The sequence below is a fragment of the Perissodus microlepis genome, chromosome 12 (assembly GCF_051167445.1).
Source record: "Perissodus microlepis isolate ML-2025 ecotype Zambia chromosome 12, ASM5116744v1, whole genome shotgun sequence".
NCBI classification, from domain to species: Eukaryota; Metazoa; Chordata; class Actinopteri; order Cichliformes; family Cichlidae; genus Perissodus; species Perissodus microlepis.
This window is the reverse complement of record NC_140472.1, coordinates 13,577,799-13,599,593: the sequence shown is the minus strand read 5'-3', so window position 1 is coordinate 13,599,593 and position 21,795 is coordinate 13,577,799. Positions and strand designations below refer to the sequence as shown.

General features: G+C 39.3%; 2 protein-coding genes across 2 annotated transcripts; both read right to left on the bottom strand.

Annotated features, from left to right (window-relative positions):
• Positions 1–313: 313 nt before the first annotated feature.
• Positions 314–14,007, bottom strand: LOC146375922 (glycerol-3-phosphate acyltransferase 4). Its single transcript, XM_084945254.1, has 13 exons — positions 13,826–14,007; positions 12,398–13,045; positions 10,074–10,143; positions 9,676–9,976; positions 8,245–8,319; positions 8,068–8,157; positions 5,152–5,245; positions 4,896–5,011; positions 4,629–4,684; positions 4,454–4,539; positions 4,233–4,361; positions 3,342–3,421; positions 314–1,692 (listed from the first exon to the last, which is right to left on the bottom strand). Exons 2-13 carry the CDS (start codon positions 12,563–12,565, stop codon positions 1,584–1,586), a joined length of 1,374 nt encoding a protein of 457 aa, XP_084801380.1. The 5' UTR covers positions 12,566–13,045; positions 13,826–14,007; the 3' UTR covers positions 314–1,583.
• Positions 14,008–15,130: 1,123 nt separating this feature from the next.
• polr3d (polymerase (RNA) III (DNA directed) polypeptide D) lies at positions 15,131–19,727 on the bottom strand. The gene is made up of 9 exons (XM_084947467.1): positions 19,576–19,727; positions 17,512–17,674; positions 17,327–17,370; positions 17,091–17,245; positions 16,872–16,996; positions 16,348–16,507; positions 16,016–16,263; positions 15,781–15,933; positions 15,131–15,626 (listed from the first exon to the last, which is right to left on the bottom strand). Exons 2-9 carry the CDS (start codon positions 17,671–17,673, stop codon positions 15,510–15,512), a joined length of 1,164 nt encoding a protein of 387 aa, XP_084803593.1. The 5' UTR covers position 17,674; positions 19,576–19,727; the 3' UTR covers positions 15,131–15,509.
• Between the last annotated feature and the right edge of the window lie 2,068 nt (positions 19,728–21,795).

The following is a 21,795-nucleotide window of genomic DNA, read 5'->3' as shown; positions in this document are numbered from 1 at the left end:
TTTTTTTTTTTTAAATCAACCACACTGGAGGGTTTTCAAGAATGAAAGGCTTGTTTAAGGTCAGCATAAGCATCTCAGGTATTCACATGTTTAAATCTCTTCAAATGTGCTGTACATTCACGCACTGATCCTTAGCACTAAACCCTGATAGGGAATAAATGCAAGAATACAGTGCTAGAAAAATAAAGATCCCAATCTTGATGCCAGACTGGAGGCATCACAACGAAAAACTATCCAGAAAGACAGAAAACAACAGCAAGTCAAGGCAATACTTATAAACATTAGATATAGTGAAAAAAAACAAAGTCAAAAGTAGTGAACATTCTTGAACATTTATTATTTTTATGAAATGATTTGACATAATCTAAACGACTATCCCTGATAACAGCAGACCAGTGAGACAAAGGTCCCAGGGAGAAACCAATGAGGCCGTCCACCAAGTTTCTTGAGTTCAAAGTAAAGCTGCAGTCTGTTCATGAAACCTCCTTGAGGCTGCTAAGTTAGGAAAAAGGTCATTGGTGAGGCGGGGCAGATAAACACAATAGCTTTTAGAGTTTACTTAAAATAAACTAGCCACTGTTCACTGCAATGGCAGGAAGTCAATGAAAAGATGTATTTTTAAAAGGTGTATGAGTATGTTTTGGTTATTTGCCATTATATCTATGTGTTTAGTGAAGAGACCCACTGTTATGATTTTACATCGCTACCTGCGTGACACAAGCCTTACAGGAACAATGCTGACGAAATTCCTAATAATCCCCTTTTCCAGTTATACATTATTAGCTGGAAGAGGAATAGGTGTCTAAATCTACAGACTTCCATCAGAGTAACTGTGGGTGCACATTTTCCACTTCATAATGTGAGCACTTGCACATTCAGTGGAGAGAGGAGAAAAAAAAGAAAAGAAGTCACAGACATCATATCAGGAACACGTCAAGCGCAGCTCCTACAGTGGCCATGTGTTGATACAAGTCTTAATGTAAAACTCAATGCTTAAAATACAAGTTTGTTTTTCATCTTGGAAAAAAGCCCATAAAAATATCTGAAATGTAACAAAATCTGGCACTGTGCCCTGAATCAAGGGTACAAGCCGGTCATGAAAAACCCCAAGTCAGTCACAGGTTTCAGCTTTAGAACAATTTAGTTTTTATCTACAACAACTCCTTTATACACCCAGGTATAATAAAGTCTGAAACGGAAACATAACATAAAAACATGACTGCAAAATCTTAAAAACAAAATATAAAACGATTAAGTGAAAAAGAAAAAAAACAAAACAAAAATAAACACTTTTCCTTAAAAGACTGCCACCAAGGAAGACTCTCCTTTGCTTCATTTCTAATGCAAGCGAGGCTTCGGTCAAGCTATTCCAACACAGGGCAGCAGACTCAGAATGACCTGTAACAGCGAAGCCAACTTAACATGCCAGGCTGAGGCAGTGACCGAGGAAGCCAAATGGAGTACTTTTGACATCAGGGACAGAATTTTCCAGTCCAGGGGCTCCGACAGAAAAGGACCGCTGCTGATCGCCTAATCAGTAAGAGGTGCCCAGCTTTGAGCCAGTCCATCTCCATAAAGGTCCTTCAGGAGCGGCTGCGGTCCTCCTGGGTGCCAACCAGCATTTTACTGTACAGCTTCTGCTGCTCTTCTTTAAAGGTATCTTTAACCTTTGCCCTTTTCAGTCCTCCATCCCTATAAAAGAGCCTGAATTAGTAAACAATGTAGCCACACATGTTCTACTGATTAGTTTCTATCCAAGCAATTAAAATGTAAAAAACTTAATCACAAATGGCAATACTGTAAAAATTCTGTAAAAAATGGCAACCAAATGGTACAAGGAAGCAAATATTCAACTATGAAAACTGAATTAAATATAATAATGTCTCCATGTAATTGATAAGAATAATTGAATAATTAAATTATAGGTTGATTGGCCTTGTAGATCCAATCAGCTTCATAAGTCTGGACCCAGAAAAACCTAATGATGTCAAACTCTTCTTCATTTCCCAGAAATCAAACAAACACTGTGGCATCACTGAGAGTAACAACAGTCCAAATTCTTGCAGCGCCAATAAAATGATGAGTGTGGGAGTTCATCCTGGTGTTACAAAAAAGTTTAACATCCATGAAAAAGGGGATATATGTTATTTAACAGAGTAAGAAGTTAGCTAACTATACTCTCCATCAAAAAATCATAAATCATGTTCTGAAATTTAAAAAAGAAAGAAAGAAAGTGACAGATCTGTTGTCACTCTGGACAAAACAAAACAGTAGCAATGCTCAATCATCCAAGAAAAGAAATCCCCCAAAGTTGATTTTATTCGGATTCTGACTGACGAAATGTTTCTCTCAATGAAAACACCATGTCCAGATGAACAGAATCAACTTTTTGTGAGTAGTAATGTTTGTAGTGTTACTGAAGTTTGGCTAGCTAGCAATGGCGTGCTACCTGGTGGCTACCTACAGAGCTATGGTTAGATTAATATAAATATAATAAATGTTAATGCGAATGTCTCTGATGGCAGGAAGAAGACATGGAAAACCGACCGAACTTTAGTTAAGAAAACATTTCAGATAATCCATCTAATGGAAGAATTTCTGATCCTAGGCTTCAGGTCACCACTGAAATCCTAGTCAGCCTGAGAGTGATTCTTTTCTGATGCGTTAAATATTTGGTGTCTGGCAAGCCGTGAGCCCATGGGCTGTCAATACAGTATTTAAAAACTGACCTTAAAAGCGTGCTGCACATAACCGGTGCCAGACAAACTGACAACGACCATGGATTATTCTTAGGGGCTTGTTTATGTTAACTTAAAAAAAAAGTATCACAATACATTAAAAAGACAAGAGTCTAAACAAACGCCACAGGAGGACAGGGAAGCAGGAGGGACAGCATCATGTAACAAGCAGATAAGCTGTAATTCAGATGGCAGCCTACAAAGCTGTAGTAACTAAAGGAAATTTCAGTAGTTCATAGCTCATAAAAAGAAAGGAAAGCAGTGTTATTAGGTTGCATCAATTTGCTAAATGCATTTCATGGAAACTACTGGATGCAGTTGAAACAGTAATGAAAATCCAGTATATTTTTAGACATTTAAAATGATCTGTGTGGGACTATAGTATATGTAACATAATTATGGATGAATTTGGTTAACAGCTCCAACAAGCTGGAGCAATGATTGTGTATGTGACTGACAGAAGAAACTTTATAAGGTTTTGCTATTGCTTTTGGTTACACTTGTGCTTTTCTATGATCCAGTGTCTGGTATGAATAGTCACACGATTTTTCTGCCTTGTCCTTCATTGAGTGTGTATGTGAAAATGAAAGTGTGTTATCTTACCATAAGAGATCGACAAGTCCTCCTTGCCTGGCTATGGCTGCTTTAACACGATTTGCAAACTGTACTGCATCCTCTCCCTCCTGTTGGGAGGACAAACATAAATACAATTCTGGTAAGCAAGCGGTCATAAACAACCAACAGCTTTTCTGCTAAAATCTTGTCATTTTGTCATACTGAAGGAGATCTGGGTGGCAGCATCTGTAGCAATGCCATGCAGCACATGCTCATGCAATATGCACCAATTCACCACATACCATGGAGGATGCTGGTTTTTGAGTTGTGTGCTGATGGTTGCTCTTTTTAGCTCTTTAAGACTATGTATATGATGAATGAATGAATAGATTTTGATTGGTCAGGTCACTGGACAGATTTATGTTTCATTTCAGTCGATCTTAAATAAGAGAGTTAGCAACATTTCTGAATCTTGTTTTATTTCTCAAAGACTTTGCTTCTCTGAGATGTTCTTTGCATAATCAATAATGTTAATGACCTGTTGCCAGTTAACATAATTAATGCTGAGATGTTTCACTAGGTGCTTTATTCCCCTCATGTGTTTCGTTGCCCTTGTCTAAAAAATTTTTAAAAGTATAAAGCCTTGAAAATGTATACCATCAAAACTTTGGTATTAATCTCATTGTAGGAATTTATAAACAGGGCGACAAGACAATACAGAGGGTCTACAGCTGAAACGCATATTCTGTTATTGTGACTGCAGGTCCTGCTGGTCAAATTTTGAGGATGGCTGGTCAAAATAAAATGTAATAAATCAAGATTAAAAAAAATCCATTACAAGTACATGGATTTTAAACAACGTGCTCTCAATATATAAAAACAAAACAAAACAAAAAAAGAAAGCTCCTCTTTGTTGAGATGCCTCGAGTTGAGTCTCACCTCTCTAGACATGGGAGGAAGGTACCACACGCTGCAGACGATGGCCCAGCTGCTCATCATACGCAAAAGGTAGTTGACCATCCCGAACTTGCTGCTATTCCAGAAAGCATCTCCAAAGCGGGGATCATACTACGAGGTTCAGGCACACACCAAAATGATTAATCAGTACATGTGTTACTGTGGACAAGACTGTAGTTAAAAACTAGAACAAAAACTGTTACCTTAATAGCCACAGGGTAGACTGTGGCACCAATTTCAAAACTGCCCTTCTTAAACATCATAACCGATGTGTTGTTAATGCAGGTACCTTGAAATAAGAATTTATAAAACAAGGTTTATGTAAGATAAAGTGAAACTTGCAGTTAGATAACTATATGATTTTCTATATGAGCTCACCTTCTGGGAAAATGAGGATAGGCAGTTTAGATTTATCTTCTACATGGTCGCTCAATCTGTAGTGAAAGAAGTATGCAGGTTAATGCAAAAGATTTCTAAAGAGATCATTTTTTAAAGACTATTAAACCAGAAATTTGAGTAGACTTATTCTAATTTGAAGTTCTACTTTGAATGATCCAAAAGCAACCCATGGAATAATTTCTAAAAAGGTGAAACATCATAAAGACGTACAAAAAAAGTATCATTAAACACAGACTGTAATTCTACCTTTTGGCCACAAGATGTCTGTCTTTTACTTCTGAGCGTTCAAACCAAATGTGTGGACAAGCTTTGACCATGGATCTCTGAATGACCCCCATCAAGCCACCATGGATTTGTCCAACCTAACAACACAAACACAAAGATAGCAACAGATCTATTTCTGGGAGAGTTGCCACTCCAACAAATACCTGCAGTAGAAGAAGTGACCAACGTAAATGTTTTGTCCTTTTCTACATTTTGTGCCAGGAAACAGTATAGTTACCATAGCATAACAGCCATCGCTTGCCAGGATGATGACATCAATGGGTGAAGTGTGGTTAGCGACACAGATGCCTCCATTTTTGGGTTTATTCTCACTAGAAAAGGGGAAAACAACAATTAAATTATGATGGGACTTAATAAAGATTATGTGGTGTGGGGGGTAAGCAACTGTTAAAATCAAATGCAAAACCATGCTTAATAGAAATTTTGGTATTTTTTGGTGCAGTGCCTCCCACCCTCTTCTCTGGTGAAAACAAAGCAACCCATGCTGTCCATGTTGAAATGTGCGACCCCTGGAGTATGGAGGATCTGACAGCTAAGACCACATTCCACAGATAGAGTTTCCATCTTAAATAGGGAGAGAACATTGCTTACTGTATCACTTGAGTATTTTTAGAACCAGACTGGGGAGGAATACATGTTACAACAGGCTAGGCCCAACAGACTCAAAGCTACAGCTCTGGCTCACCTACAAGTGCACCTAATGTGCATCAGTCCAATCAACAAATGTCAAACAAGTACTGACTCGACTTCTGCTCGTATCTCTCAACAGAATCTGAATTTATATTCTCATTTCAACAACAAACCACCATTGTTCTGCAGGTGAAAGCATGTCGGGTCACATTTCCTTTCAGAAACGTAACAAATATCACTAAAAATGTCAGCTGATTATTTCAAATTCCTTCAAGCCTCCAATACACTTGGCACTGCCAAGAAAACACCAGCTGCTAGAGAGCGCACAATGTGAGTATTAACTTCCTCTTCCACATCCGGTTGCCCTTTTGATCAAAGTCCTCTCTCACGTTTTATGTTCCTCCAACGTTCTTGCGAGAAAAAAATAAATATTTAAATTATTTCTTGCATCACTTAATAAATCTCTCAAACCCAAATCTAATTGAATCAGTAATGGTACATGAAACACATTCCCTGGCTCCAAGCATGTTTTATGTAAAAAATTTGGAAAGTTTGGTTGAGCTCACAATGGCTGTGTGAGCATCTGTTGCTGACTTCTGTACTTCATCTTGCATCAGAATGACTGCTGCGGTGAAAATTAATTCAGAAAGTCTTGAGTCTGGCTACAGACACCCTTCCTTTCATGCTCACACACTATATGCACAGATTTCAGTTGTTAACACAATAACTTCTGCTCTCTGAACATAAGTCATCCGCCATCATGTAATCTGACACCTTTCCCCTCAGGACAAGATGTCTGCTGAGCCTTATGTTTCTGAAAGGCAAAATGATGGGACCATGTGAACAAGCGGTGCAGCCGCTGCATGGTTGGAATTATTGTATCCTTCTAGGTTTATGATAACTTCAAACCAAAGCTTAAATCTTGACATCCTCATTGCCCAAAGTGTCGAAGGCTACGTTCAGACTGCAGGTCTTAATGCTCAATTCCGACTTTTTGATCAAATCCGATTTTTCTGTCTGGATGTTCACACTACAAATAAAATGTGACCGCAAACCGCTCTAGTGTGAACGGTTCACGGCCCTCAGAGCGGCCCGCACGCGCAAAAGAAGACGTCACACACAACGCGCTCCGTTTACGGTAGTAAAAACGGCAGCTACAGAGCTAGCAGGTGTTGTTGCAGCAGTCTATTAATTTCTGCACAGTCGTAACCGACAGAATTTTGACAAATTAATTAGAAGAAGGAGGACACTGAGAAAAAAGACAGCCCATGCTTTAACAATGGCCTTGTTTGGAGCAGTGGCTGCTACCTCCGTGCAGAGGTATATATGGACACGGAGTTGTTTAGCTTGAATAGAATTGTCTCCCCATATGCTAATCAACTCCAAAACCTCAGTTTTTGTCCATTGACTCGCTCCGTCTCCAGTTTCCGCCGCCATGCTTTCTCGTTTGTCTTCTCTGGCGCTGATAATTGGCTTCTGTCTTGTGTCAGTGACATAAAAGACTGATTTAATGCAACATGACCATTCAAACAGCAGTCACTTTCTAAAACATTAGATATGTATCGGATTCAGTACCACATACGAAAGTGACCCAGATCGGATTTGAAAATATTGGATTTGTGCTGTTCAAACTGTCGTACCATGATCGGATATGGGTCGCATAGGGACAAAAAAGTCGTATTTGATGCGCTTTCGCCTGCAGTGTGAACGTAGCCTAAAATAACCCCAAAACGCATTAAATCTACAGTAGCATTTTTGAAACTGACTGCTGACATTATGCAATTTTTGGGGGTATCTCTTTTTGTTAAACATAGTTTTCCCCTTGACAATGAAAAAGTAAATCGCTCTGAGCGCTATCTAATTGTAATTTGATTTTTTTCAGCAAAGTCAATAATCACCAGCAGCACTGTTACACTTTTCGGACAGACTTTTGCACTGTTATAACTCTGGCTTCATGCAATTTCTTATGGAGTGCGAACAGACACATCAATCAATATTTTTAATGAAAACTTATCAGGGTGTATGCCATTAAAGAGCAAGAGTGAAAAAAAAAAAGGGAAATTAACCACAATGTTGAGAAAGCACAGAGAAACACTGGGGCAGTTGTGTGAAGCAATCAACCAGCAGATGCACCACCCATCATCCTGTCCTTTATGACCGGACACTGATCCAAAAAAAATGGAAAAACAGCCAGTGGAAATGACAGAAAGCACAAACTCTAGCCTTTGAAACAAATTGTTTAACTCTTTATAGTAATGATATGATTTCTTTAAAATAATACAAAGGCTTGCATTAGGAAATCAGTCTGCCACGAGCCTTGAAGGGATAATTAATTAGCTTCTGCCTTCTCTGTTGCCATTATTACCACAGGTAATGTGCTTCTGACGCCAGAAATTATGCAATTAAATGAGCAATGTCAAGTAAACACTTCCAGTGGTTGACCAATGGAATAAAACAGTCACATGACTTGGTGGTTATATGGGAAAACAGTGTAGGTCCTTACCTGTCATGGTAGGTTATAATGGCAGTCAAAGCTCTGACGCATATTCTGTAGCACATCAAATGGACTTTCTCACTCAGAAAATTTTTCATCCTGGAAAGAGTACACAGCAGGATTAACACATCTGCAGGGCTGATCTGATACTTTTGATAGAGTTAAAGTCGTAACGATCAGTTGTACCTTCCATTTGGCAGCAGCCCAACAACAGAGGTGAGGAACACAAGCAGACCTACACCAGTGAAGGCAAGAGTGACCCTGATAGAGGGAGACAGGACAATTCAGAGAAGCATATATAAGGAAGCATTACAACAGAACACTGTAGTTGTTTTGGTTTAATTAATTAGTCTTTGTATGGACATTAACATGCAGATATATTACTTAAAAAGCTTTCTTCTCAACCACAAGCTTTCACTTAGAAGAGCTCATGTAAAAAGCATGATTAATATCCAGTAGTGTAAGATTCTTGACATCAACTCAAAGTATCATGCCCTCCTCTACACTCCACTGTCTCAGACAAGACTGCAGAACCTGCAGAAGGACATATTAGGTGACAGTTAAGCTGGCCGACACGTCGACTTAATCTGGATGAACCAATCATCCAGGGCTGGAAAAGGTGCTGATTATATTGTGTGGGGATTAAGAAAAATATAAGAGAGCTGAAGGTTTCACAGTGTCATGAGCAAAGCCAATATTCAATTGGACAAAGGCTGAAAGAGAGAATCTATTAGGCTTGACAGGAGACTAGAAGGGAGGGTGTCTGTGCAGCGGTGGCCTGATTTGTCTCCCCACTGGCGACTGGAAATGAGCCAGCCATGCTTAGCACTGAGTCACCATCCCTGTGCCTTTCTAAGATGAGGCTGGTAGAGGATCTCTGTATGTGGCGTCTTTAGTTATGTAACAGCAAGTTCGCATGTCAAGTAACCACACAAAACTGAGTAACCCGTTAGACTTGCATGTGGTTAAAACATAAATGTGAAACTTTAGTAACATTCTCTGGGACAGTTTGTTAAAACTGAAGAACTTAATATAAGAAAAAAGTGTTCTGTCATTGCTCAGTTGAGCAGGACTGCTGCATCACACCTAGAAAGTCCTGGGTTTGAACTGATCATCTGTGGTTTTGCCACAGTCAAACCACACACCCACGGGCTGGAATCTAGACGTCCCATAGATGCGAACACTTAATCTGCATGTGTGTTAATGCTGTGACGGCCTAAAGACCTATCGAGGGTGTACCCGACCTTTCTGAAATATCCCTACTGGAAGCATCGATTGTGAGGCTGGTTTGGCCTACAGGTGGTACATTTGCAACTTTTTATTGGACTATTTAGATGGAGTTACATGACAAAAGATACAAACATACATGCTAGGGAGGGAGATTATTAGTATGTTACATACGTAACATATTTCTCATATCGTTGAGTGTTTGTGACGAGCTAAAATATGGAAAAGTATTCAAACTAAACTTTTATGCTAGCATTAGCATTTGTGTCAAGGTTATACCAGTGCCTAGTTGTACAGGAGGGGCTAATGTATTGTGTGTATCCATGTTTTTGGTATTTCAAAAGCAGCAACTGTGCTTTTGCCTGTGACTCTTCAAAGTACAGCTAATACCTGAGAGGCAGCAGGAAACCATAGCGGATCAGCAGGCCCAGCCCCCATAGGACAGTCAGCCTCAGGCTGATATAGTGGAAGTTGTAGTTGCTCCGGGTCAGCAGATTCCAGGACTCCAGCTCCTCAGCAGTAAACCGCTTGGTCACTTCATCATCCATGATGCTTTCCACTCCTCGCCGGGCAAAATAGAAAATGTCAGATAACTCAAACTCAGTGGCTGAGTCCAGGTCTTTATTGCTGCCGCTCCGCCGGATCTCCTTGATCTCCTCCTCCAAGGAGGTTGGCTCCTTGGCAATGATAGCTGGAATAGTTCAGACAGACAGAAAGTCAAAAATACTCACCTCTAAAACAAATACATCTTTTGAACAAATATTTCCAAGAAAACACAATGATCTTACCATTTGAATAGGGTTTGTACAGGAGGTGATTCTTTTCTTTTGCTCCTCTCTCTATCCTAAGTGTGGCCCACTAGAAAGAAACAAAGAAAGAAATGGATCTACAATTAGAAAGAGACGCAAAAATGATTGAGAAATTAAAAAAAAAAAAAAAAACAGTTCATTCTAGAGAGGTGCACAAATATTCCCCACACCCTGGCCTAAAGGCATCTAAAATGAAAACATGTGCGCACTGGTTATCAGCAGAGTTGTTATTTTAAAGACAGGTTTCAGCCTTGCATTCAATCATCATTGCAACATTACATTACATGAAAGAAAGGTCAAACATCTGGCAGCAGAAGGAATCTTATATGGACAAATGGTCACATTTTTAAGCAAGCCAATATCCAAAACTCGTTTCTGCACAAGAGACAATATGAATGAACTTTTCCCACAAAAAGAAATATTACATCTATTGTTTTTCCTTTTTGCACAAATGATTAAAATTGGCAAAATTCCCCAGTGTTGTTCAAGTATATCATGCTTATCTTCAGACACCCAATGTTTGCTTATTCAAAAAAAAAAAAAAAAAAAGATTTCCGTGTCTAGTACTTCTCCAATTTTTCTGACTTATCTGTGCTAGCAGAAACACTAAAATGCAGACTACTCCCTGTTTAACATGTATTATTACTGCAATAAATGTCAAAAATATTTCCTATGACGCAAACATCTAGTCATTTACGTATGCTGTGCTAGCTGAGATAAAAACTAAATGAAGTGCATCAAAGAACGCAGTGTTCTCCCAAGCTGGAAAACAACATGTTTGTTTGTGTGCGTGTGTTTGGGGGGGATATCAGGAAATGAGTAACCGGGTTGTGCTCGATCAGTTTCACCTGTGCCTACAGCCTGCAGAATTTTGGCAACTTTGAGGGTTTTCTGCATCAATCATAAGAAAATCAACTGACACTGGAACAAAACTGCATGTTTGTAAGTACTCAAACACAGTAAGGCATGAAAGTCTGCTAAAACTCAAATTAGTCGAAAGGACTGGTACAAACAAGAACGCTTGGTGGCTGGACATCTCACAAACTTTCAAACTTTTGGCTCTAAATCACAGAAAGCCTAAACACCTTTATTTAGGCTGGATAACCAAGATGTTTTATTAAATTTCCTAAAAATAACTTTATTTTACAGCAACAATTAACATTAACTCTAGTAATGAAGGCTCTACACAAGCCATTATTAGTCAAATCTGATACAAGCAACACTAGTCAACCAAGGTTTTTCACTTTTTTATTTTGTTCTTTTACAGCTACCTTTAAACTGTGTCGTGACAAGTTGTCTTACCGAGTCATCATATGAAAATGCAGCTGCAGTTGTCAGTGGTGACTGCAAGAGTAAACAGAGAGCGGCTCCTTCTAGTAAAAAGATGAGGACCAAAATAAAGCAGCTGCTTTGCAGCATGTAGCTCCCAAGCTGCATGCGAGCGAAAAGGTCCTAACTGCTACATGTACATATCTTATGAAGTATTGCCATTTATACACTCATTGGTTAACAGTAAAACAAGTTCTTCAGACAAGTAACTGCAAAAACAAAGCATCATTTTAGGTTTTCTGTTAAAACTGTCTATACACAAACATGGCAGGTTTCATGTTTTTATTTCCATCAAACCTAGTGAATCAAATCCATGTGCTACATCTTCATCTCTGCCTTGCACGCTCTCGGTCGTATCTGTTCTTTTCTGGAAATCTCACTGCTGCTCCTTGAATTATGAGCTAAGAACATCTGATTATCTTCCAGTGGTTCATTTATTTCTGGCACAAGTTCTGCTCTCAGAGGTACATGATGGAAAGTAATGACTGCTTTACTAGTGACACAACTGGGCAGAGCAGCTGATGCACTGTGCCATTATTAGGAGTTCAAATGCATTTCTTTAAAGTAACGACAGCAATTCAGTAAGCAGAGACAACACTTACTGACAAGCACTGTTTTCTAAACTTGCATAACAAGGGAAGAATACCCTGTGGCTGTGGTGTTGATCTCTATCAGTCAGACAATGCCTACTGGTCAGTCTTTAAAGGCACAAATAAAGCTGGAGACGTGCCAGTGAACAATCGCTGTTTTCTACAACTTATTTCCTTTTTACAACTAAGATAAAATTTTAATGACACATTTGAGGAACAATGCTAGCAACTTTTATGTCCTTGCCATTGTGCTTGGCAGCAGAGGCAATCATTTTAACGGTCAACTGTACAAAAGCACAAACACACCTTTATCCACAACATTTATGATTGCCACAGCACATCAGACTGCAATAAACTTTGAGTCACGAGGAAGCAAGCTCTTACCTCAAAGACCTTTAAGAGTGTTTTCATGTAAAGACGCCGGATACCAAAGGACACCCCAAAGATGGCAGGCACAATAATGAAGACCAGCAGCAGGGTGAACCACACGGTGAAGGAGATGCCCAGCAGGATACACACCAAGTTATCAAAAGGATTGAAGAAGAGTTCCATCTTTGAAGTTGGATGAGTTCAGTTCAAAAACAGTGTAAAATCCCAGGATTGAGCAGATGTGAGAAGAGGTGCAGGTCTTCACCTCCCGGCCCCAAGTGGCCTTTACCTTTTTGTCAGAAAAAGGTCTTCATCAAGATAACTAGGGGATGGAGCTTCTCCTTGCACTGAACTGCGAATCATTACAAAACAGGAGACCACCTTGTTGTTGCCCTCTTGGGCAGTGTTAAGTATTTCAGTAGATTCACCTCGAACTGGATTCTGAAACTGAGCTGAGAAGAGTTCCGAGAAAGGGGGGGAGTTACAATTAAGGCAGGTGTGCTAACAAGCTGCCTGTCCCTTGTTGCAGATGTTTTCTGCGGTTTGAGAAATGCCTCCCGCTGGCGGAAAAAAATGTAAACACTGGGACAAAAACAGCTGGGTACAGCAGGTGGTTTTTCTTGTGTGGTGAAGATCCGGGAGCTCGGCAGGAGTCACAAAGGCCTGGAAAGATGTAAACACATGGTTAGGACCAGCTGTGTCTCAGTACTAAAACCTCTTTGGTCGGATTGCGGTCTGTGTAATTTAATAACGCAAGACAGACAACGTGTCCTTGTGTCAGCGCCTGCTCAGTACATATTACCGGTGTACAAACTTAACGCTAACGTGAACATAAATAAACACCACTGGTCTTTATAAGGCTAGCGCCCACCTATTTTCTGCTAAGGAGCAGATAACTTTAAATGTTACGGTTATGGGCTGGGGTGAAACGATAACGTTAGCTTAGAGGCCCTTCTCGTACCAGCTGCTGATGCTGCAGTCGGGCGGCTAACGACAGGCTCAGTCCTCAATTTAAAAAAACAAAACACTTTGGATTAGCGCGGCTCATGTATTATTTAACGGCTATTGACGCTTTCTAGGACAATTTGGCCGCCTCTCAACCCCGAGGAGGCTATTAAAGCGATATAAGCAAGAGCTCGGTTGAGAAACTCAAAGACTCCTGAACGCACACTGATGACAAGAAGCCAAGGATAAAGTTAGCTTGTCGCCTCTGAGCTAACAGTGAGGCTCAAATTTGCCTCCTTGTGCGAATCGCCTCGTTTTGCTAACGTTAGCCTGCTTGCGCTCAGCTCAGTCCTCCACGATGCTGTCCGGTAGTTCATGCTCCGCTAAGACAGCCTTTCAGTTACCAGCTTGAATTCGGTACGAGGACTTGGTGTGTTTCCAGTAATTATCCTAACAACAAAACTACACGAGGTTTAAAAGGCTTCACAGTTAACCAACCTTCAGTCACGTGAAGTCCGGCTCCGGTACAGCAGCGCTCCGTCCCCCATCACTTTGTCTTTGTCTTGTGGACTGCAGCCAAACTCCACCCGTCGGACAGCACAAGCGTACAGCTGGCGGCTCGAGGATCACTGAAACGACCAACTCCTGCCGAAACCCCCCCACCCCACCATCACCACCGAGCAGTGCTGACCTCTGGTGGTACACGTACGCTATTACAGTTGAATACTTTATTGGGATTTTATTTTTTCTAACCACTAGTGGCGCTATAGAGCAACTTTGCCACACGCGCTTGTGGTCAGAGGTTTACATCCACTAACCATGGGCAGGAATATCATGATAATTTGGGGCTTTAAAGATTTCTTTAAACCGTTCTTTTTCTCAGGATGGAAGGAGTTATTTTGGATTTTTTTTTCCAGTCCAAGCAGGCTCAAAAGTATACATCCACTTTCTTAAATCTTTTAATAAATGGTGTTCAAGGTTCTACAATGTCTTTTAACTTGACAAGTTCAAGACCTATTAACTTTAACTGCTAGTTTCTTTTGCTAGCATATGGATATTTGACAACACTCATTGGACCACCACTCAGAACAACGAGAAAACAAATGAACTCAGTGAAGACCAAAAAAGGAGAATTGTAGATTTACACAAGTTGTCAAGACCTCCCTGAGCCATTTCTAAACACTGCAAATTCTAATATCATCAGTTTAACCAGCTGTCCTTAAATAAAAGTTATTCAGATGTCTCACTACTTTTTTAAGGTCTAAAAAGAGGTCATAAACTATCACCCTTAGATTAGAGTAAATTGTTATAACAACCCAGGAATCACCAAAGCTCAAGCCTGCCATGGACGGGAAACTGCTGGATGCCAACCAAGAACAAGACAATGACCCAAAACACATCAAACCTGGTTTTGGATTAGATAAAGCAGGCTAACATTAAGTTTCTTGAATGGCCTTCCCAAAGCCCCAAGCTCAGTCCTGTTGAGAATTTCTGCACTATATTTAAAACTGTCTTACTGTATTTAAATTTTTTGACCACAACTAAACAAAATAGGAAATATTAGTACAAACCTGCCATTTGTACTGGATCAGAATGATAGAATTAATACACCTTTTCTAATATTACTCTTCACGTAATAGCAAATTCCCCCAAAACAAAAAAATAAAGCCTTTGTTGTTGATGTTTTTTTAAATAAATATATATATATATATATATATATATATATATATATATATATATATATATATATATATATATATATATATTTTTTTTTATATCTACAAAAATAAAGTAATTTCCACAAACCAACCTTTAAACAATTCAAAATACTTTGATAACAAAAAAAAAAACACCCTTTTTATTCACACATTTACATCCATGTAAAGTCTTTTCAAGTAATTTCAGATACAGAGAAGGAAAAATGGTACTGATACTTGGCACGTCATTCAAGCTTACAACCATGAATTAATAAACTCTATGAATGAGAGAAAATAAAACTTTTGTTTCCTAATTATAGATAGTGTTTTATAACCACTCTGTAAACACAAAATCTCAGTCAGATACCTCTCTACTTGTAAGCCTTATGGGTGCAGCAGCCTTGTAGTATCTAGCCTTTTGTCAACTTCTCCGCAGGTGTCCATCGGACTTGAGGAGGATCAGTCGCCTGCTCCTCTGATGAGCATCAAGAACTGCTCTCCAGCAGAGCTTCAAAGTCCGGTGAGCAAACCATTTTGTGTTTGATGTTCCCTAATACAGTCAAGTTACCCGTTTTCCCCTCTGTATTGATAGAGACAAGTTCCTGTGAATAGAAGGGATGGAAAGAAAAGCGCGTCAGAAATGTTTTTAATCGTGCAAATACAATAGATCGGAGGAGGATGTTGGAAGATGGAAATAAATACATTAATCAGAAAAAGACATAAAAAAATCCTCAAAGAAATAAATTTGTGTTGTACCTGCAGGAAAGAGCAGGATGTTCCTAGAGACACATCGAGTGTCACCTGCCCCAGTATGAGCTGCACTCGGCCAGACTTGCGTACCAGCATCTTTCCCACAACACCCTCCCGCAGATCCTTCAGATTGCAGCTGTTGTCCTCAGCTTTCTCCTCCTGTTTGGTTTAAAAACACCACCTACTCAGAAGAACACGACAACATCATGGACTTAAACTTGGACCCCAGCTGTATGCTTACCTCTGATTCTGTTTTCAGGAGCACAGACTGCCCATCCTCTGACTGCACCTCTGTTTTCACCGGCTTGTGCTCTTTTGTGGGAGGCTGGCCGGGCAGCGAGTCTGGTAGCTGAATGAAGAAAAGCTCCTCCGCTTTGCTCAGACTCCATCTGTGCAGCAGGTCAGGGAGTACTTCGGGCTCGGGGAGAGGAGGAGGCCTGAAAGTTGCCTCGGGCTTCTTTATTTCAATTTCCTCTGGCTCTTGTTTCACTGAAGACAAAGTTACGATTAATTTCATGATGCTGCAAAGGAAATTAAACAAGTTCTGAGTCAAACGCAGGTACAAACATTTACCTTCAGCTGCAGGCTCCATTGGTTCACAATCCTCCTCTTTCTTCTCATTTTTAATAGGAGCGTCACTAAATTCATCCTTGAATCCCCATCCTGACACAGCGAGGGGGAGCTGGACAGGGCAGCTCCTCTTCTCACTCCGCAGGAAGGGATCATCCACAAACTAAAAGAACACAATAAGCATTGGGAAAAAGATATAATCCTTTACTTGTCTAAGCAAAAACTCCATGGAACATCTGCAGGTTGTTCAAAAACCTGCAGCGAGGATTCTGACTAAATCTTCTAAATACATTTAAACCGTTGTTGATCCAGCTGCACTGGCTCCCCGCTCAACTCAGAACCCATTTCAAGATTGTTGTTCTGACGTTTAGAGCTCATCATGGACTAGAACCAGGTTACATCAGTGAATGTTTTACAGCTATATGATCCCAGCAAGTCCCTTAGGTCTTATTCTAAAGGTGCTATATAAATGAAATTGTACGTATTTAGTTACGCAAACAAAGACGAGTGAAAACCAAGAGACTCACGTTGTCTCGTTCCAGCTTGCGCAGGATCTCTTTGGTCTCCTCCTCGGTCTCTCGCTTTTCCTTTTTGATATTAATGATGGGCGAGGGTCCCATGCTTGGAGCGTCTCTCTCGCTTTCATAGCCGCCTGTGTGTGTGGGTGACACAGAATTATGCTGGTGCGATAGAGACTCTGTAAGACACACACGTAAACGATGCGTGAGGAGCACCGGGTCTCCCACCTCTCTTTTTCATCATCATGTCTCCGGGCCCCTGTTCAAAAATGGAGTGCGACTGGATGAGCTCTTGATGGCCTCGACCCCTGCCTCTCATTCTGGGACCCCGACCTCGATCAGTTTCCTTCCTCTCTCTCCTCTGCCCATCTTCAACTTTTGTTCTAGTGTGAGAAAATAGCAGTCAAAGAAACAGCTGGCTTTGGATGTCTGTACTTTATTTATTTAGTGCTTTGGGAACTTACTCTTCTTTAACTTTTCGGCCAATAATGTTGGGTGTAAACGTTTTCTAAAGAGTAAAAAGTAGAACGATAAATGCAAGAGATGAGACAACAAATGTATTCATTCAAAGTATCCATTTGCGCTTTTTTTCTGTTGTTGTTGTTGTTAAATGAAGCGAGTGAGTTAGTGAAACAGAGGCATGTCAGACCTTCTTCACTCCTCCTAATGTGAGGTCTCTGGATCGCATCGTGGGGAGGCGGCCAGGAGAGATGCCAGCTGACGGGCGACGGCTCATCAGGAGTCCTTTGTTACCGCTCCCTCCAGGAGTCGGCACACGACCACCGGGGTCGCCTGAACCTGCGTCCGACATCCTGAATTGGGGCAAAAGCAGGGGATCGACCATGGGATGGATATTACAAATATTAACATTGTTTCTTATAACATTCTCATATTTATATATAACACACATTTCAACAGTCAGCATGCCGATTGCCAAGGGTTACAGTCCTGTATCAGATTACCAATCACAGTATGTAGACATGGCCAAATTGGCCTTGCAAGGCTACTTACTGCTACTGCCTATTGATTACTCTTAACTGTTTAGCTATATTTACTTTATGTATGAACATTTTTACATTGGTAATTATGCCTCTTAGCACATTTTAAACTCTACTTCCACAAAGACTGGAACTGGTAAGTAGAATAGGTCTTGAAAATGAGACATATAGATATATATTTATTTTTTTTCTCCACTGAATGACTGATTTATTTTGAACATGACTAAAATAACAACAAAATACACTTTAAACAATAATGAGACAAAGAAAGGGTTGGTACAAACAGACTTAAAGGTAAACTCATTTGATCCTACCTCAATATACAATATACATGTATAATTACATACAATTATATAAGTCTACAAACAGATATCACGCATAAAAATCCTAATAATGATGAAGCTAAATGTTGGGTTTAATTGTGCCTGTCTGTAGAACAAATGAAATGTTTTGAATAAAAAAAGGGTCAACTCATATCTCAAATCAGGCAACAAAGTATGTATCTCATTTACAGTGACAGTTTTTTTCCCCTTTTTTTCCCCCTTCCTTCCTCTCCCCCTCCTTTTTACATAAAATATAATTACTATTATATAAACAATCATATATCTATGTCTATACATTAATATTTATATACCTAAATAAGTATATACAAAGGAGGGGGGGGGGGGGATTTTTAAAAAAAAGGAGAAAGAAAGAGAAAAAAAACCAACCCCAAAACAAACAACCCCCCCAAAAAAAAAAAAAAAAGAAAGAAAACAATACACCTGCCCAGACCAATGTGTATACTCTTGGAGCAGATATGGGGGGAGGCCATCCCTCCCAGTTTTACTTATTAAAGTAATCTATAAAGGGTTGCCAAATTAGGTAAAACTGTTTAACATTATCTCTCAATGAAAATTTAATTTTCTCCAAGTGTAAATGATACATTGTGTCTCTTAACAAGGCAGAGTGAGTTGGGGGAGCTTTATTTTTCCAATTTAGAAGTATAAGGCGTCTTGCAAGCAATGTTATAAAACTCAAAGCACGAATTTGTTTATTATTTAAGTATTTAATAATTTAAATATATAGATATATTTAACTAAATTATTCTCTCTGTTATGATTACAGGACAGACCATCTCAGAATCTCCACAGTTTTGCTGTATTTGAATTAAACTGGCTACTGATTTATTTATTTTTTTGTTTTTAAATGGTACAGCTTGTCCCATTGGTCCAATGCAGCATGAAATCTGAAATAGAATTTTCTTTTTTTTTTTTTAATTAAAATCTTAATGTTAAAAAGGATTAAATGTTTATATTATATAGTATTATATGTTTAAATGTGACTTCAGATTTTAAAGGGTGAATATAGATATATACCCTGCTCTATAAGACCGCAGAACATACTGTTGACATAATTGATTCATGTAGTATATACTTATTAATTTCGTTGTAATATACATTATCTTTTTCTGAACACAGACAACAATGTAAATCTGAGCTTCTACTTTTTGTGTTTTTACTAAAGTAGCGCTTATAACACTGTGACATAAATTACTGACACGTTATTGTATCACTATAAACAGAGATCCTGCAGACACATTTTTATTCTTAGAAATGATTTTAGACTACCTCAGCAACACGTGGCCACATTCCAGTGAAATACAACGACACAGGACACTTTGTTTTAACTTTCAGGATGAACTTTTCACATGCTGTGCTTTCTCGCCTACTTACGTTATTGTCCCTCTGACGTCCTTATGAAATATTAATCCAAAACCCCAGAGTCATTACAGACTGTCTCTACCAGTGCTGTGTGGGACACTGCATGACAGTGTTGATAATTCTGCAGCACGGCGCCATGACACTTCCGCATTTGTCACCGTCCACTCAGTTCAGGTGGATCAAACCTGCGCAGAAACATACGCATGTTCACCACGGAACTCGATAGACCGGCGTACATTAATACATTTAGATCGACTTATGTATATATATGAAAAATGTTATTTTACTGACATATAAATATGCTTTGTTATAAAACACACCAAATGCGATGATCTGCAGTAGCTACTCACTGATGCTCATAATCATAAGTAAACGGAAGAGGCCGTTGTTCGCTCCAATGCGCAGATGTGAGTAGGTCAAACACAGCTGAATCACTATATTACACTTTGAAATTTATTAAGATCCCTTAATAATCTCATAATATAATACTGTTCTAGATTATATAATTGAACTTCATTTTAGGCAGCAGGGTGTGAAAAGGTTCTCCTGACCTGTAATTGTGTAAATACATAATATAGAATGTATAATATAGAAGATGCAGAGATGGATGAGAGAAAGACAGAGCAGGAAAGGACAAACTAATAATACCAAATTGTAAATTTGGTATTTGGTCCATGCAAAAGTCTTGACTCACCCCTCATTTCTTTATATTTTGTTTCCAAGAAGCCAGACTTTCTGCTAATTTTTAAGTAGTCTAGAGCAAGAGTTCCCTGGGCTTTCTGAAGGTGATTCAAAGCTCTCTCTTTTTTTGGAGATCTGCTGCTTTCTGGTTCATTTTCAGTTCGGTCTTTCTGTTATTTATAGCCAAAACACTTGAACCACTATTGTGTTTACACATAACAGACCAGTTAGCAAAGAATCGTGTTTCATTTGGCATTAAAATTTAAATTGTGTCTTTAGGTACTTTGTTACTAGTTCCTGTTTCTTTTGTTGAATCTACAAAATATGCCAAACATAACACAGTTTGATAAACATAAAATACTATTATTGGGAGTCAGCAATGTGGTTCCCAAAGAAGTATAAGGTGACAACCTGGCATATCTTAACATGGTGTGGAATGTGTCCTTAAGAAATTTTAGGAAACTGGACAAGTGAAGGGCTGAAGAAGTAAGATAAGATAAGATAAGATAAGATAAGATAAGATAAGATAAGATAAGATAAGATAAGATAAGATAACCTTTATTAGTCCCACATGTCAGAAATTTGTTGTGTCACAGCAGAAAGTGGACAGTGCAAAGTTACAGTACCAAAAAATAAGAAAAACCCTGGAATAGGATAAAATAATAAGAACAAGATACTATATACAACAGAATAAAATACTGCGAAGTCTTTGTTGTGGAGTCTGACAGCAGTGGGAAGGAAAGAGGGGTGCCGCAGCTTGCCACTGAAGGAGCTGTTCAGTGCTGTTAGAGTCTCTTGCATGGGGTGGGAGATGTTGTCCAACAGGGATGACAGCTTAGCCACCATTCTCCTGTCACTCACCACCTCCACTGGGTCTAGAGGGCATCCTAGAACAGAGCTGGCCCTCCGGTTCAGACTGGTCAGTGGCATACTTAAAATACTATCTACTGCAGACAAGTTCAAAGAGTCGTGTCTTGAAGAAACAAGACGTTACTGAATAAGTGTGGCATCATCTTGCCAGAGAATAGAACAAAAAGCAGCCACCATCCAAAGAACAGCTTTGGATGTCCTTCAAGAATCCTGGAGAGCTATTGCTGAAGACTACTTAAATAAATTACAATGAAACTACCTAACAGACTGTGCTGAAGAATAAAAATGTTCATTCCAAATATTGACTTTCAAGGTTGATAGAAATTGTACAGCTTCTGTTTTTGCATTATACTGAATTTGGGTTCCCAAATTTAGTTTAAGATTTTGAACATCACACTATTTATATCAGTATACCTCCCATGTGGCCACATGAGGATTAACAGTCTTTACATATAACACGTAATGTGTAATTCAAGTTTTGCAAATGTGCTGAGAATATTCCATCTATTCAGAGAAAATGCCAAGTTGCTAATAAAACTTTTTATGGAGTTTGTTCATAATTTGGTGGACACAGATTCTCCCAGTATGTGGACTGAACATCTGTGTAACACATTATTCTGGGAGCATCCGCTTATGTAAATGTAGTAATAGTATATTCCTCCTAGGGGTGCCACAGATTTT